Consider the following 19,032-nt stretch of genomic DNA (forward strand, 5'->3'; position numbering starts at 1 on the left):
TTTACTCTCATGTTTATTTCATCGTGGTGATTGTTACGACTATTTATATCCACTCCAAGATATTTGAAGCTCTCTACGTTTTCAAAACAAGTATCTCCGATGTCCAAATTTCTGTTTTGTTGTAGTTAGTTACCTCTCTTAACTACCATATATCTATATAATATATATATATATATATATTAATTAATTGCAATTCGTTGGTCTCACTAAAACTCGAGAACGGCACGACCGATTTGACTAATTTTGGTCTTAAATTATTTGTGGAAGTCAAAAGAAAGTTTAAAATGTGAATGAATATCAAAGTCTTATTATTTTTAAACATTTTTATTTATAGATGTAGATTGATAATTTGAAAGTTATAATATGGAGATCTAGCATTTATGGTCTATGTCCATCCTATTTGTCAATCGATACCTCAGACAAAGAGTCCATCCTTTTATCTTTGTGAGTGATTATTACCGCTACGTACGCGATAACTTTCTTGACTTCGGTGATTCTTGGTAATAGTGAGATAACAAGTTATATTCTCTTTTGTTATAGTGACACGTTACAGCTAAGTACGTGAAAACATTTCTCATTTTGATTAATTACAATTTACGATGCTGATGATAAGACGACCTGACATTGATTGTTACACTCAATCAAATGTACGAAGAGCTACCTCACAATACAGATCAAGAAATTAGTCGTATTGCCATGTCGGAATTGCGTTCTTTAGTGAGTGACAACAAAGTAGATAGGCTTAGAATGCAACGAGTTTGTGCAAATCAAACACGACATATAATGCAATTGACTGAATTGCTACATAGCCAAACACCAGTTGATAGACATAACATCACTGCCAAAAATTTTAAATTAAAATTAAAATCTCTTATGAATTTCTTATTAAGCATCGCGTGTAAGACCAAGCCCGTTGATAGAATGGAAATAGCGTAGTCTGTCACATGCGCACATTTTAGTCTGATTGGTGGACAAAATAAGGCTAGATGAGACTGATGCCAAAATTTTAGCTAAAATTCTCTATGTTCTATTCTAATGTAATAGTTATATGCAGTAGTTATCAAACACATGATACATGGACCTTGCGGAGTTTTCAACTACAATTCAACCTGTATGGTCGACGGCAAGTGTTCCAAGAGACCTGATTGCTGAAACCATAACGGGAAATTATGGATACCAATTTTATCGTCGGCGATCAGTTGCTGAAAATGGGCGATCGGTAATTGTGAAGGTAAGATATTACCTTGGTTGAGTATATGAATAATTTAACATAATTTGTTAAAACATTAGTCTCATTCAATAATGTAATAAATATAGCGAAATAGTAAATTTACAAATAATTCATTATTCAATTGAACTCGCTTTAAGCCTCTAGTACAAGCAATGTTCTCTAAGTTTAAATTTTGAAGCATGTTTTTATTAGGCATATACCTATTTAAACTGATGGCTTTCACAAACTAAATTTCATTAGATACCTATTTTAGATTCAAACTAGATATGTATCTTACTATATTAATATCGTATACTTACATATACATTGTATGCATTGTATATGTTGAATGTAAACAACACACCCTAAAGTATGTAGATTATAAGTAAAATTATTCATACTGTAGTACAGCAGACGTTGAATAGGCATTTTGTATTACTAGCATATTCGTTCTATGTAGGTGTAGGACGATTAGTCGTTGTTTTATATGACGCCTCGGAGCACTATAGTTATTCGTATCAATTATACATATTATTATATTATTACATATTATATCCGATCTTATTATTATTTACCTTTAGCTTCTGTGTATCTGGTGTACTTCAACAGGTTATAGGCCCAGTATAGTAAGGAAATTATAATAAAGTCGGGTATGTTTGATACAATAATTAATGATTTACGAATCGCGTCTTTGTGTACAGATAGTGTGCAGCAATAATAATTCGTGAAGTATAGTGCAGTGCAGTGTTAGTGCATCGCGTGAAGCACAGAATTGTGTTTGTTATTATTACATTTATAGTGTACAGACATTGTACAGATAACTCGTTATTATGGTAAACGAATCTATAAAAATTAATAAACTAACTGGTAATGAAAATTGGGAAACATGGAAATTCCAAATTAAAGTCATAATGACTGCAGCCGATATATTTGATGTTGTGGCCGGAAAATCGAAAAATCAAGTTCGGAAACTGAAGAAGATGCAAGAAAAAGGTATGGTGTAGATAATACTATATATAAAAAGCGGCCAACAAGGCTCAAAAGTATATAGTCACGTCAGTGGATGAACAACCACGGCAGTATTAATATAATGAATTGTGACACGGCTAAGGAAATGTGGGACAATTTGCTTAGTGTATATTATAAACAAAAGCCGAACTCTAGTGTAACGTTGATTCAACAAAAGTTCTACAGCTATGTTAAAGACCCAAATGACAATATGGCGACTCATATTTCGAAATTGGAGAGTCTTAGAAGAAAATTAAAACAGTTAGGTGAACCAATATCCGACTCAATGCTTATGACCAAGATACTAATGACTTTGCCAGAAAATTATAAACATTTCTACAGTGCGTGGGATTCGATACCTAATGTAGACAAAACATTGTCTAATTTGTCATCTAGACTCATGGTAGAGGAAACAAGACAAACTCAAAGTTATGATGATGAGAGAGATACTGCAAACAGTAGTGCATTTTCGGAAAAGAAATCGTTTGGAACAAATAAGGAAAAACGTACGAAAATTGGCAATTCTGAAAATCAATGGAACAATGATAAAAAAACCAGACAAGTGTAATCATTGTTAAAAACCAGAGAATTGGAGACGTGAATGCTGGATTTTCTTAAAAGAACAAAAAGAAAGAAATAAGAGCAACTCAGGAAATGCGTTGGTTGGTGTACAATCAAATGACATCAAAATCAACGAATCACAAAAATGGTATGTGGATTCAGGTGCTAGCGACCACATGACCAACATAAGAGAATGGTTCAGTAACTATGAGTCATTTGAAGTTCAGTTACCAGTACGTATTGGTGATGGCAAACATATCATAGCAATTCGCAAAGGGAATATAAATGTTCAAACGAAAATCGGTAATAAATGGGTTGACAGTCATTTGTCAAACGTTTTACATGTATCTGATCTTAAGGTAAATTTGTTTTCATGTGGAGTGTGCCTTGAAAAAGGTATAAAAATGATAACAGACAGCGATGGATGTACATTTAAAAGGAATAATCAAATAGTTGCTATTGGAGTTCGTGAGAATAAAATGTTTTCAATGGTTCTGAAGACAAAGCCAGTGCAAGAAGCTGAACAAGCAAATATTGCAGTTAAAACTCTCACATTTTTACAGTGGCATGAAATGTTGAGTCATCAGAATGTCCAATATGTCCGGAGCTACTTGAAACATATGCGGATTCCATTTACAGAAACGAAAAAAATATTTTTCTGCGAAGCTTGCATTTATGATAAACAACACAGAAAGCTATTTACACTGAGAAATACAAAAACTACAAAACCAGGTCAATTAATTCACAGTGATGTCTTTGGTCCTATGGAGGAAAATTCACTTGGAGGTAAACAGTATTTTGTTATACTCAAGGATGTTTGTTCTAAATATCCATATGCGTATTTTATGAGCCAAAAATCAGAAGTTAAAAATAAATTTTAACTATTTTTAAATACAGTCAAAAATCAGTTATAATTGCAGTAATTACTTTAAGAAATGATTGTGGTCTGGAATATAAAAATACTGAAGTAAAAGCCTCATTGGATAAATGTTGAATAAAATATGAGACGAGTGAACCATACACACCCCAGAAAAATGGAAAGGCTGAAAGATCAATGCGAACATTTGTAGAAGTGGCCAGAACTATGTTATATAGAAAAAAATTATATATTAAGACACTTCGGGCAGAAGCAGTGAATACAGTCGTGTATACAATAAATCGTACAGGTAACACAGGTCAAGAAGGAAAAACACCTTATGAATTATGGTTCAATAAAACACCACATATAAATCATCTGAAAATTTTTGGTAGTGAAGTATATGCACATGTACCAAAAGAAAAACGAAGAAAATGGGATCAAAATGGTAGAAAAGGTATTTTCGTTGGATACTCAGAAGAAACCAAAGGATATCGTATAGGCTTTTTGGAAGAGAAACTTTAATAAGCAGAGATGTAATATTCAAAGAGTCAACAAGTCCATCTACAGCTACACAAGTAAAAATTATAAATAAAGAAGAAGAGGAAGAAATAAATTCGGAAGGTGAAGCTGGAAATGAGGAAGACAACAACGACGACGAAGAAAAGTTGGATGATGATGAACAGATATCAATAGGAGCTGAAGAGCAAACAAGAATGACACTCAGAGACAGAGGAAAACTCAATAAACCTATAAGGTATAGAGATGCATTATTTTCAGCATGTAATGATCCAGTTACATACGAAGACGCTATGACAGGTGACAATTAAGATGATTGGAAGGCAGCAATGAACGATGAAATGTTGTCATTGAATAAAAATAAAACATGGACACTTGTGGACTTGCCTCAAAATAAAAAACCTATAAATAATGGTTGGATATACAAGACTAAATACAAAGCGAACGGAGATGTCGATCGGTACAAAGCAAGGTTAGTAATAAAGGGATGTGCGCAAGTTCATGGAATAGATTTTCAAGAAACGTTCAGCCCAGGAGTGAAATATGATTCTATTCGAGTAATACTTGCGATAGCAGCAGCCAGAAAATTAGTACTCAGACAATTTGACATTAAAACAGCATTCTTATATGGAGATCTTGAAGAAGACATTTATATGAAACAGCCAAAAGGTTACGAAGATGGAACACAGTTAGTATGCAAACTTCAACGGAGCCTATATGGGTTGAAACAGGCACCCAGGTGCTGGAACAAAATGTTCAAAAATATGCTGATGAACTTTGACCTAAAGGAAACAAAAGCAGATCCTTGTGTATTCGTAAGTAATAAAAACAATCAATTACTAATTGTCGCTATTTTTGTAGACGATGGACTAATCGCAGCAACAAATAACCAGCTGGTGGACATAGTGGTGAAGTATCTAAAGGACAACTTCGAGACGAAGGAAGGTGAACTTGATCATTTCTTGGGTATTGAAATTGATCAGAGACCTGATGGTTCAATTTTCATACACCAATCTTCATATTGCAAGCGCATTTTAGAGAGGTTCAATATGGAAGAAACCAAAGTCCTGCATATTCCCACAGATCCACAACACTCATTAGATCCAAATTTGTCAGGATCATTGGAAGCAGGGGAAGTTCCATACAGAGAAGCAGTTGGAAGTTTGTTGTATCTAAGCCAAATAACAAGGCCTGATATAACTTTTGCAGTAAATCTTGTCAGTCGTTATCTAGAAAAACCTCTGACAATTCATTGGAATGCGGTGAAACGTATATTTAAATATTTAAAGGGAACATTTAATTATGGTTTAATTTATGATTCTAGTGTAACACCAAAGTTGCGTGGATATAGTGACGCAGACTATGCTGGTGACACAACAACGAGACGATCAACATCTGGATTCATTTTCATGATGGGAGATGGAATCGTAGCATGGTGTTCACAAAGGCAAAAATCGGTAGCACTTTCGACTACTGAGGCAGAATACATAGCACTGAGCCAATCTATACAGGAACTCACTTGGTTGACGCTACTTACCAGTGATCTTCTGGAGCCACAGGAAGATACACCTGTTTTGTATGCAGACAACCAAAGCGCCATCAAACTAGTGAAAAATCCAGAATACCATAAGTAAACAAAACACATCGATATTCGCTATCATTACATTCGTGAGAAGTTCAGTGAAGGGATATTTTCTCTGGAGTATGTGCCAAGCAAGGAGCAGTTAGCTGACATATTGACTAAGCCAACTTCACGACCAAGATTCCAGGAACTCAGGGAGATGTTGGGAATGAGATATATTAATTCTAAGTTAGGGTATATTATTTAAGGGGAAGTGATGAATGTAAACAACACACCCTATAGTATGTATATTATAAGTTAAAATATTCACACTGTTGTATAGCAGACGCTGAATAGGCATTTTGTATTACTAGCATATTCGTTTTATGTAGTAGCCTGTAGGACGATTAGTCGTTGTTTTATATTACACTTCGGAGCACTATAGTTATTATATTATTAAATATATCCGATCTTATTATTATTTACCTTTAGCTTCTGTGTTTTTGGTGTACTTCAACAGTATATTACAAATATAGATAGCTTTATAAAAAAAAAAAAGAATAATCTTTTGAAAATAATGAATTTGCTTTTAAGTTTAGTTAACCATGCATACCTTGATTGCTCGCTAATTTTAATATATTAAAATTTACTAAATATTACATACATTATTTGTCTTTATATCAGTGAATGTTTATCCTTACATATCATAATTCTACACATTTCAAATATCTTTACAATCATTAACCTTACCTGACAGATACGGAAAATGCTTCTAAATACGTTAAAAAATTAATAACAAAAATGGAAATAAAAAAGTTTTCGATCTCGGTCTAATACCTAATACTATTCACCACTCAGAATATATTACAATAATTTTTTTCTGATGCAATTGACATATTATAAATACTTGATAATTATGTTTCATGTCATAATTGGGACTTGGGTGATGTTATAATTATATTAAAAACTCATATTATAATATTTATAATAATATAAAACCTTATTTTGCATATTATACACGGTTCTTTTTTATGAAAGAAAAACAAATTCATAAAAATGTAGTTTAAACATTAAATTGCTTACTCAAATGTGATGCACTTTATTAATATTAAATAAATATTGTGTGACTTCCATGCGATAATGGCTTTACACTCCATGCCAAAGATGACCTCCTATTGAACTATCGTTTTAGATTCTGAACGAAGTGATGAATGTATTGATTTTACAATGATGTGTTTTTTTTTTGTGTCCGTGTACAGTATAACTAGTCGAAATAATGCCTAAATTTAAAACTTTGGGGGTGGTTTCCGATGTAAAAGTGAATATCCTTGGTGCATTATAGAGGTCAAAAGTAAACATTTTCAAACAAATTTCAAAAAATCGAGAAAAACAAAAAAAAAAAATGACAGTAAAACGGGAATTTTTACGCAAAACCAGTTTTCGACCAAATCGATTTTTTTATATGGTTGTAAATCAAAAACTAATCCCTGTAAATACTTGAAATTTTCACCAAATGTTTATGTTAGTGTTATCTATATACAGTTTAATTTAAATTTTGAATTTTTTTGAGTTATTTATAGGCCACTGAAATTTTCAATTTTTTTGAGAATTATTTTTTGAAGTGTCAGTAAAATAATCTTGGATAACCAAAAAAATTTGAAAATTTAATATAAGGTTCCTTATGAGTTGTTATTATTGTAGCTAAAAATAAATAAAAATCGTTATTAAAATTTTTTTTTTATAACCGTTAATACTTCAAATTTTTACGAAATCTGTCGAAAACGCGACAATTTTCAAGTAATTTTGAAGTCGAAAAATCATAAATTTTTTTGTGTTTATAACTAAGGATTATAAATACAACACTAAGTTTTCTATAAGTTTTCCTTCAAATAGCTATAGAGGAAACTCGAAGCATTATTATAGGAAAAATTTTAAGTGCGTTTGAATTTTAAATTTTTACGAAATAGCGTAACAATAACGATTTATCCTGAAACGATTTTAAATATAAAATTTTAACAGTTATTTAGATTTTCTTTACATGATTTAATTTTCAAAATATTCTGACTTTTTCGAGATATTTATAGACAACTGAAATTTTCAATTTTTCTGAAAATTTTCTTTTGAAGTGTCAATAAAATTTTTTTGGGCCTATCAAAATACTTGAAAATTTAATACAAAGTTCCTCATAAGTTGTTCTTAAAGTGATAAAAAAAAATTATAAAAATACATAAACACAATTTTTTTATTAGCATTTGAAGTTCAAATATTCAAAAAATTACGGCAATTTTCAAATTATCTTAGATAGAAATTCATAAAAGATTTTCTTTTTAGATCAAAGATTTGAAAATTAAATACAAGGCCGTAACACATTGTAACAATAGCGGTTGAAAAATATTAAAAATACATAGGCACGATTTTTTTTTATAAGCATTTAAAATTCAAATTTTGACGAAATACGTAAAAATTACGGCAATGTTAAAATTATCTTAGATAGAATTAAATAAATTCATAGGGATGTGAGTGGTGTAAATGTACAGGATATATTTTTACCGGTTAAAAAATTTACCGTAAATTTTACCAATTTTTTTTTACCGGTAAATTATTTTTTACCAAAAAAAAATGTAGTGTGACCCCTCTAATCAAATGAAATCGAAAACGCTTAGTCTTAATTGTAAAGAGATATATTTTTTATCAAATCATAACAATACAATAATGAATAAAGTACTAATCACGGTTTAAGATAAATCTAATGGATATTATCATTTGTTAATTTTTGTTGAACAATTTTAGAATTTGTTCTTGTTTAATTAATCAGTGCTCGAGTATAATTACATTTTCACTTCCCATTTTTCATACAGGGTGAATTGACATTTAAATCTCCACAAGGTTCATGTATTATGTGTTTTGTGACTATGTCAAATAATATAGGATCTTTTTCTGGATTTGGTAATTCAGCTGAAATTATGTTATCATTTTTGTCTGGGTGTATTTTATTTTTCTACCATATTAGAATATGAGCGTGTGGTAATCCCTTTTGCTGCCATTCTATGGAATAAATACAGGATACAACTTCGCCAAATACATTGCTTTTTTTTATTAAATCAATCAATTTTTTCAATTTACATTTGAATAATCTCGCTACTAAATCATGTCTATCTCTTGCTTGCTGATGGGGTAACGAGTTTTCTGTTATTTCAGGCCATTGAGTGTTATATGTAAATGTCATAAATAAGCAAGTTTTCTTTTCGTTTGCGCTATACAAAGAGCGTCTTGTGTATACTCATGCATATGTCTAGGACTTGCAGGTAAAATGTATTATTGTCCTATATCTTCAAGGTCTCCTGTCGCGGACGTTATCGCAACGGCCGCGGCTGCTTTATTCTCGTCCGCGATAACGCGACGGGACTGGGTCGTGCGACGACCGGTCTGGCCGTCATGGACAGTTCGCTTAGAACAACGGTCGCCGGACGTTAACCATATTATCCTCTTGTTAATTTAAGTTACAATAAAGAGTGTTGTCGTTAACAAAGTGTCGTTGTCTGTTACCCATTCCGTACAATACCTACATTGGCGCAGTCGGTAGGATTCACATTCGGGGTGGCACAGATCAAATTCCTAGGTCACGTCGTGGACGGTGAAGGAATAGACCGGGAACCAGAAAAACTGACGGCGATTCAGGAATTACCGGTTCCAAAGAAGACGAAAGACGTGTTGCGCGTGTTAGGCGTGTGTGGTTGGTACAGCCAGTTCGTGCCACACTATGCCGAGATCACAGCACCACTCACGAGTCTGTTGGCCAAAGAGACCAAATGGCGTTGGTCAGAAATTGAGCAAGAGGCGTTCCGGAAGTTGAAGGAGTCTTTGGTGTCCGCACCACGGCTCTGCCCTCCTCTTCCAGGTAAGCCATTCAATTTGCAGACCGATGCAAGCGAAGTCGGAGTTGGTGCCGTGCTCTTCCAGCGGGGGGAGAGTGGTGATAGGAAAATCATATCCTACGCCAGCAAAAAACTCAATCCAGCTCAGGGAAGATACTCGGCAGTCGAACGCGAATGTCTAGCCATAGTTTGGGTGTTTAACAGGTTCAGGCCGTATCTTGAGTCTGGTAAGTTTATGTTATTTACAGATAACGCGGCACTCCGATGGTTACAGCAAGCTCGCTGTACCAACAGCAAACTAACGCGATGGGCGTTACAACTCGGAGCTTTCGATTTCGAAATCCGGCACGTGCCCGGAGTAGAAAACGAAGCGGCCGACGCGCTATCCCGTTGTCTGGCGGGACCGAATACAGTGGACGAAGAATCGTTGGAGAATAACATCCACGGCCCCCCTGTGATTTGGCATGGAGTGTCCGGAGAAACTTCCGGAGTCTGCGGTGATCTGTCCGGCGTGTCCGGAGGTTCCGGTTTGGGTGTTACCCAGTGTGGAGCGATCCAGCCGGAGAGGGATGACGGAAACATCACATTGCGAGATGTCCGAGAGTGGTAACAGAATGACCCAAACATACGTGAGATAGTTGCCAAACTCTCCGTAGATGGTGCAAGGTTCAGGCGTCTGCTGAAGTTGTACGTCATCCGGGACAAGGTGTTGCATCGCCACCCTCGATCAATCGCAAATGGTGAGGAGGGGGTGGTCGTCCCAGCTCAGCTGACAAGGCCCAAATTCTGCTGCAAAGGTTTCACGACCACGAAACAGTGAATCACCCAGGGTGGAAAGAAACGTACCGAAGCATAAAGAGTCGTTTCTTTTGGGCCGGTATGCGTGAAGCAGTGCGTAAGTACGTGCGGCCATGCGACGTCTGTGCACGTGTAAAATCACTGAATCGCAAACCTGAAGATCGGAGGTGCACCAGGGTCCCACGTCAACCTTGGGAGGTGTTGAGCATCGATCTTATGGGTCCGTACCCACGAACGCCAAGGGGTAAGACAACGATTTTGGTAGTAACGGATTGTTACAGTCGTTGGGTAGAGGCGTACCCGTTAGGGAAGGCGACTACCAAATCGATTGTGGATACGTTCGAACGGGAGTTGTTCCCACGGTTCGGATACCCGAGGGCATTATTGTCGGATAATGGCCCACAGTTCGTATCCAAGGCAATGGGAGAGGCACTCAAGAAGTGGGGAGTGGAAGGTTGGACGACCCCAATATACCACCCACGTGCCAACCCGGTAGAAAGGCAAAATCAAGAGCTGAAGAAAAGGTTACGAACCTTACTTGTTGATAAGCCGCATCATCTGTGGGATGTCTACCTGCCACACGTGTTGTTCTCCGTAAGAAACAGAGAAAACCGAAACACCGGACAGTCGCCGGCCAAATTGATGTTCGGACGGGAGATCAAGACACCTGGAGATTGGCAGCTCGAAATGGCCGACGAATCTCCGATCGCGGGAAAAAATGATCCGGAGTTGGCCGGAGCAGACCAGGACCCTTCGGGAGGAATCGAAGATTCTCTGGTGGAACCGGATGGTGCTCCGGTAGTAGAGGGGGCTTACCCGGAGACGCCCGGCCCCAAAGCCCCCAGAACCCAGAATACCCCAGAATCCTAGGGAAAAGGCAACCTGTCAGTAGGGTATTGGGTATACTACAAAGGGCACCCGCAGTCAAGTGCGGAGAAGCGATTTCACGCGGGGTTCGCCCCGAAATTGTTAGGTCCGGTTAAGTTGGGCAAACCACTAGGAACCGGAGTGTTCTTGACGGAGGGTAAACACCCTACTAAGTTACATGTCTCAGCGATGAAGCGAGCTGTAGGACCGTCAGAGAACACTAACTAATCACACCTTGTTTCAGATGGCAGAACGAGCTAACCCACCACCGACCCGAAACAACCGGCCATCCCGTGGAATGATCGCCTTACATGTGGAGAAGCTCCGGGCAATGGCCGCGCAGTTGTTGCGGGAAGCCAGGAGGCTGACGGGCGAGGGTCCGGACGACGCGGTCGGAGGTTGGTCAGCCGAACGGGCAGCCACCGCTTCGTTCGGCCGAATACGGGCAAGCCCAACAGCCTGGGCGCTGTTCGAGCGTGGTTTCGCTGAGGGACGACGCTCCACTCGGGAGACCACTCCTCAGGCCGGGGCAAGGCCGAGGACTGGACCGCCAGGCCGAGTGCCACCCCGACGGACGGCACCGGCATATCAGCGCCACGACGTACGGGACCATCGGGGCCGGTTTCAGCGACAACAGCAGCAGCCCGCACCGCAGTCAACCCCACCGGCGTCACGAGTCCCGCAGCAGCCGCCGTACCAGCAGCTACAGCCCCCGTCACCCCAGCCAAAGCCACCAACCCCCACACCACCAATCCAGCCAGGCCAACCACCAGCTACACCCGAGGTGCAGCTAGCAGTCGTGGAACGGTGGATTGAGGAGATGGAGGTGACCCACGAGGCGGTCACGGACAACCCGGCGAGTAGGGCCGAGTAGTAGGGTCGCGTTTCGCGGACTGGGGGGGGGAGTATGTCGCGGACGTTATCGCAACGGCCGCGGCTGCTTTATTCTCGTCCGCGATAACGCGACGGGACTGGGTCGTGCGAAGACCGGTTCGGCCAGCATGGACAGTTCCCTTGGAACAACGGTCGCCGGACGTTAACCATATTATCCTCTTGTTAATTTAAGTTACAATAAAGAGTGTTGTCGTTAACAAAGTGTCGTTGTCTGTTACCCATTCCGTACAATCATTCCATCATCGTACCATCATTTTCAAATGCGTCTTTTAGATGAATATATTGATCAACCTTGAGTTTTGATTGATTAATTCGTATAAAACGTAAACGCTCATTTTCTATTTTTGCATACATGTCAACGATGAATTGATTAAATAATTGATTATAACGGAGTAAATAATTTTCCGGGATTTTTCTTACCGTTGTTCTATATGCATAAAATTCCATTGCTGATACTTTTTTATCTGTATTTAAAGCACTTGCTGGATTTATTTGTTTAAATTCAAAGTGATAACCGTCTTCACCCCGCCAAAAAATTTAGGGATATTGTAAAGCATCATAAGATATAAGAGTTTCTTGAACTCTCATATATTCATTACTCTGTTTATGTAATATAATATCACGTTTTTTGAATTCATTGCCATTTATAACTGCTGCTACTTTGTTTATTGTTGGTAAATTGAAGCATCGTTCATGTTCTCCTGTAGGTATTTTGTCAACTTTTAAAACTATTTTACATTAATCTGTTAACATGTTTTCTAATGCAGATTTGAAGATTTTTATCAATTCATTGTGTTCGTATAAAAAATTTTGGATTGATTCAATAATATTACCATTGACATTTGGAATAACATCGCATCTTTGTTTTGATTGAATTTCATCCCAAATCTTGGGAGGATCACAGCTGAGGTATAACGCCAACGAAGCTCGATCCCACCATCCCATTATTGATGTGTGACTGTAACGAGAGCAAGAATGGTACTTCGAGATGTGAGGTGATGCGCTGAGGGAAATGACGCTGTGACCTCACATGATGGTCGCACATCGGCTCCGGTCTTTGCGCGTTCGAAGGCGGATTGGTTTCAGAGTGGTGGTAGTAGACGCTTGGTCTAGGGGAAATGAATATTTTCCTAAGCACCCACCCAGCCTACCGACGGGGCTATATGCACTGGGAGTTGTCCAAATACGGGAATCGATGAGAAAAGGTCACGTGCACGCCTCAGCCAACGGTACGCTTGCACTCTCTCCCGACTTCGGTGGGAACGGCAGAGCATCTATTGTTCGTGGTCCTTAGGCGACACGTGGGTGGTGGCTGGTGGGTAAAACTGCAGTACGCCGACCTTGAAACTTTGCAGCTCTCAACTAGTGCTCAGCGCTAACGTGAGGTCCACAGTTGTAGCCGCAGGACACTAATCCTGGGAGTCTTCGTGTAACATATACATAAATTATGTATAGGCCTATAAATTGCATATTTTCCATTTTTTTGCTGCATATTGTACCGCATATTTTGATGTATTTAAACGCATATGTATGCGCATATTTGAATAATTTTTAGTACATAAAGTTCCGAGCCTTGTACATAATGTAGAACATTATGTAAACATTTAATTTCTACACTGCTGAATATTACAAGTAGAAAATAATACCCAATAATGGGCACAGGTGAAATCACCATTAATTGTATTTTAGAACTTTCAATGGATGGGAAATACAAAGAATACAATATGAAAAAAAATATTTCAAAAACCATTAAAAATCTTATTTACCTAGTATGAAAATAGCAAAAAACTGAACACTATAAATGTTTCGTAATTTATATACACTTACTCTACTATTACAAACGGTTCCATTTAATTCGATGCATATATTAGCTGAAGTTCCAGATCCAAGCCCATGCCCTGTGTACACGGTCACCAAATATACTTCATCTTCGCCCATGTGGTTGTCGTCTAAAATTATTATACGGTTCTAACAACATAATTTGATTATTAAATCAACAAATTGTATAAACGGTTCGATATTCTCACCATGAATATGTCTTTTTTGTCATTAACACTGGACCAATACAGCAAGACAAAATATATGGTAAAAATTACCATCACCAGTATCAAGCATACCATGTTGTTTGCTATTGTAGAGAATAAATAAATTTCATTGAGTGGATTTATTAGATCAGGAATCACAAAAATTGAGCTTTTGAACATTGATAAGTGATAAGCATAGCACTGCACGTCTCCGTCGACTGAACTATTTCGACCAATTTCCACTCCTTTGGAAGACCAAGTACCATATTTCCAATAATGACATTGCATACAAACCACATCCATATAAAATTTTATATCGTTCAAATTATTTGGTTTTGAATGTTCTTTGCCCTATGAATCAATAAAATTGCTAATGCAGTATATCTATACCATAAAAACAAAACAAATATTATTCACTGAACTTCGTATAAAAAACTCAAAAATGGCTAAGTAAAAATATACCAGTCATTTATAATATTTTTAAGCACTATACATATATGATATGAATAAATGCGTGGTAAATTAAATAAAAAGTACATTCAATTTTTTCAATAATGTATTCACTTGTTAATAAATTATATACTTAATATTTATATAACATGAGATAACAGGAACACAAAAAAAATAAAAAGCTTTAGAACTTTATTATAATATTACTATAGACATTTCTACTCATGTCACTATAATATTTTATTGCCAAATAAATAAATTATTAAAATTAAATCGGAGCACTTTATTTAAATTTAAGCATAAAATTAATTCATAAAATCCCATATTTTTTATAGTGCTTAAAGATCTTATAAATATGATTTTTAATAAGATTTTTTTACACGGAGGTCGACGAATTGTTTTGTAATGTTTTTGGTAGCGCTAATTTTTTATATCAATATAGTATGAACGTCTTTGCCACCACGAGACAATCTTTTTTATTTATATACGATATTAGTATTTTGTAAAATTTTAATGTGATAACCGTTAATGAATAGTCATCAAGTAACATAGGTGTAGATCGGTATACGGTGGTGACTGGCTTTCGTCACCAGCGCGCAGGTTAGGCTAAGAAACACCGCAGACTACAGACTTTATATCGGTCGATAGTTTAGACGGGTTGGGATGCTATTGAGCACACTGGGACAACTAAACAGTCCGGTTGGTGGTGGGTACGAAAACTAGTCAATAGTTAGCCGACTGCTCTCAAAAGATTTTTCTAGTTGTGCTAACTTCTACTGAAGAAAGCATTCGCTTTTTAGTTTACTCTTCGCTTAAAAATGTTGTCAAGAAATTATATTATTACGTTAATACCATGGAGAAGGATATTGAAAATAATGAAGAAGAGAAATAGACAATATCGGTTGCATCATATCTATAGAAAGTTTCTGAATCCTGGGACATCGATTGTGTGTTATGTAGACTGTGGACAGATTCTATGGTAGTATTAGGATGGATAAATGCTCAATCTAGTTGTTTGAAAACGTATGTGTCTAATAGAGTAAATCAAATTCTAGAATATTAACGAACGCTAGCCAATGGAATTACGTGAATACGAAGGATAATCTAGCGTCAGATTTAACCATTAACAAAAATAATAAAAACAACCACTTTTCATTGTAATAGCTCATAAGCCAGTCATAATAATTAATTTGCGAGTAGACAGGTCATTTATTATTCATTTTTCAAGCAGGTGTTACTAGTATTTTTAAATAATAATCCATAAATGTATACTTTTTTTGGATAAATAACAACTATATAACTAAAGCCAGTAGAATAAAAAAAAATTAAATATATTCCAAGTTTAAGTTTACCTTTATATGTGCTCTCAAGTTTGAATACGACGTTTATGAAGTGGATAATTTCTTATGTTTAGGTTTACATAATAAACACAAAAATTCAATAGTTTTATCTTCAATCTATCCTTGTTTAAAAACTCTTTAATATGTGGCCATTTTAAATTAGAATTATTATCGGCATCAGTCGAATCATCATATTGTTCTGTGGCCGAATCACCGACAATAGAAATACTCATTTCTATTTTATGTTTATAATAAACAATTATTTGTACAACGAGGCGTGTACTAAAAAAACTTTTTAATAACAGAAAACAATAACAGGCAACCACGATCGTAAAACATATAAATGTGTAAAACTCGTCCGTTCTCAGTCGTCATGTGTTTGTGTGCGCGATTCTAGAATAATCGCACGTCGCGACAGTAGACACTACTGATATTGTGATATTGATATTATAGTTAAATATAGGTAATAAACAATAGTGTAAATCTGCAATTTAGTAAATATAAATAAATGGACAAACCACCAATAAAACTACCACGAAAATTCGACATCGTGTCAAGTGCCTACTCTCGGTTAAACCCACCCGGCAATCAGCACACATATAGATACTATTTATTTTATATTTACATTCTACAGACTACTTGGAAAATCCAGGGTCCCTGTAAGTGCATTATTATAAATACTAATAATTGTAATCCGTGAGCCTATAATCTATATTATATACAGCTTTTAGAATTTTGGAATGAAAAAAAAAATGAAATAATAATAACTAACTAGTTAGTTATTTTTCAAACTATTTAGATTAGAATTATTTTACGCTTTCAATCCAACTCGTTTGGTTTGAAAACTATTGTATATTAAAACTAACAAGTGACTATCGCACAGCCCTAGTTTTGGGTGATCTTAAACGTTTAAACGAGTCGTTGGTGACTGTTTTCCAGTCATTTTCACTATCGGATTAATCCATCAGTGTGTTTGAGCGCATTTGATTCATTTAAGTTTTTTATATAATTAACGGAGAGAGTTGTTTTTTGGGAATTTTATTTTTATTTGTGTAGCTATAAGAGATGATCATCTGACGATTAGAACTCATATTAATGTAGTTAAGAAATACAGATAATAGACCTAGGGGAGTATACTAAAAATTTACATAACCAGCAATTAACACCGTGTCGAAGTAAATGCTACGACGAGCACAAACAATAAGAAGCTGATAAGCGGAAAGCGATAGAAATATAGGTATAGATTTTACGGTGTCACAACACGAACCATGTTAAGCATAAAGTATAAAAATTGGTTCTCTAACACAAACAAGATGAGACGCCGCATGTCAGTGTAACTTTGGTTTGCTTCATTCGGTCAGTAATTTTATCATATCACTTACTGCCATATCTGCAAATATACCAATGTAGTGAATATCGTTTTGGTAGTCTTTGTTCGTTTGAAATGTTATTTGACGATTATCACCCGCGACTATTTTAATCGAGTACTGTTCGTCAGCCATCAGTGCCGAATCTGGTCTACAATCCCTAGTCCACGTGATCTATTTGTGAATTGCAGTGTACAAAACCGTATAATGACTAATTACGTTGCAAAATAATATTTTCTGTACCAGTAAACTGTGTGAAGAATTTTTAATCGTAACAAAAATCGCTCCGACCTCGTTCATATCAAATCTAAACACCCGTATTGCCTTATCAGTCTCAATTTGTTCAGAACCGTTAGCTGGTACAACTATTGTGAACGCTTTGTAATTATTAAATTTATGCACAGTTTTGATAATGTTAAAAGTTATCAACGCTGGTGAAACAATATCATGAATCGGTCCAAAATACTTTCCATTTATCGGTTTATCGTAAGATGACAATGCAACATATTTTATATTTGAATTTAGTTCAATTAAATATGTTATAGTTTGGATCCACTGCGCAACTTTTTTATTCATCTCGAATATCTACAAAATTATCTAAATATTAATCTATGTAATATAGGGCAGGAATATAACGTATACTTGAAGTCCCCACGCTTTTCTTTTATCTGTCAATAACTTTTCAGCTAAGGCGGAATTTATAATGTTATTTTGTTTCTTTAACGTATCGGCGTCGAGAATCTAAAACCAAACAAAAAAAACGTATTTATTATATTATTATTTCCCAATTCGCAATTAATACTTAACACGTACGCTTGACCAAAAATAAGATTCTGTACTCTCATAAATTCTTGGTTTTTCGAATAAAAATTGATGTATTAAAATTGACTCACCGAAAACCGTTAATATCTGTTCAATGTTTTGTGTTGTTAAGACCATCTACAAACAAAACGAAGTATAATTTAAATTCAGTAGATTAAAATTTTGAAAAATCATTTATACGTTATCTAAATATGACCAAAAATATCGCGAAATAATTGTAGTATCGTGGTTATAAATTACTGGATCAATATCATTTATTAAAATGTCAACAATGATCTTCATATGACTAAAAATAAATACGTATAATTAGTTTTGTTAGTTACGTTGTTCCATAATCAGAAAAATTATATTATCTTTATTCAGTACAAATAGGATAATATACCTATAGATCCTTTCAATTCGTTCTGACTCTCCCACAATGTCATCACTCTGTATGGTTTTCAAATATTCGAACAGATTGTTCGCCACGAGTAAAAGATTCGTCGATATTGCCAATGCATCTGACGATTTTACTTTATGGTGATTAACTACGGAACACGTGTGTACGACTTTTGTTAGAGCTAATACTGTTTGCTCAACACAATTAAGACACCCTTTTGATGGAATCTAAAACAATAAATAGGTAGTGAAAAAAAATGTGATAAAATAGAAACTATTTTTATCTTTCACAAGACATCTTGTATTATGTTTAAATATGTTGATATTATAACGGTAATTTATTTATGCACCTTGGATAAAGTGTTCAATAAAACAGAAAAGCCATCATCAATACCAAACTCAAGAAGTACATCACATATAATAGATAATATTTGTACCGTTGCTGTAAAAACGTATATTATAAACATTATATTTAATTTAATACAAAAACGTGTTAAAAAAT

At 35.7% G+C, this 19,032-nt stretch overlaps 2 protein-coding genes across 2 annotated transcripts in view; one reads left to right on the top strand and one right to left on the bottom strand.

Moving 5' to 3' along the window:
- The window catches only part of LOC149054621 (polycystin family receptor for egg jelly-like), a 266,701-nt gene that overhangs the window by 115,726 nt on the left and 131,943 nt on the right, over positions 1–19,032 (bottom strand). Inside the window, exons 12-20 of the mRNA XM_089230158.1 lie at positions 18,881–18,972; positions 18,535–18,758; positions 18,333–18,438; positions 18,144–18,269; positions 17,973–18,071; positions 17,574–17,915; positions 17,346–17,504; positions 14,177–14,524; positions 13,977–14,117 (exon numbers count right to left, since the gene is read on the bottom strand). Of these exons, the coding sequence (XP_089086284.1) occupies positions 13,977–14,117; positions 14,177–14,524; positions 17,346–17,504; positions 17,574–17,915; positions 17,973–18,071; positions 18,144–18,269; positions 18,333–18,438; positions 18,535–18,758; positions 18,881–18,972 (1,637 nt within the window). The remainder of the gene's footprint in view (positions 1–13,976; positions 14,118–14,176; positions 14,525–17,345; positions 17,505–17,573; positions 17,916–17,972; positions 18,072–18,143; positions 18,270–18,332; positions 18,439–18,534; positions 18,759–18,880; positions 18,973–19,032) is intronic.
- Positions 11,327–12,129, top strand: LOC149054632 (uncharacterized). The gene has a single exon (XM_089230015.1). The coding sequence runs from the start codon at positions 11,500–11,502 to the stop codon at positions 12,127–12,129; it is 630 nt and encodes a 209-aa protein (XP_089086141.1). The 5' UTR covers positions 11,327–11,499.

This window comes from Diuraphis noxia, unplaced genomic scaffold (genome assembly GCF_037042655.1).
Source record: "Diuraphis noxia isolate RWA-SAM2 unplaced genomic scaffold, SU_Dnox_SAM2 contig0006, whole genome shotgun sequence".
Classification (NCBI taxonomy): domain Eukaryota; kingdom Metazoa; phylum Arthropoda; class Insecta; order Hemiptera; family Aphididae; genus Diuraphis; species Diuraphis noxia.

What these genes read in the sequence shown, in the direction of transcription:
- LOC149054632 (XM_089230015.1), top strand. Translation starts at nt 11,500, where the DNA reads ATGGCAGAACGAGCTAACCCACCACCGACCCGAAACAACCGGCCATCC.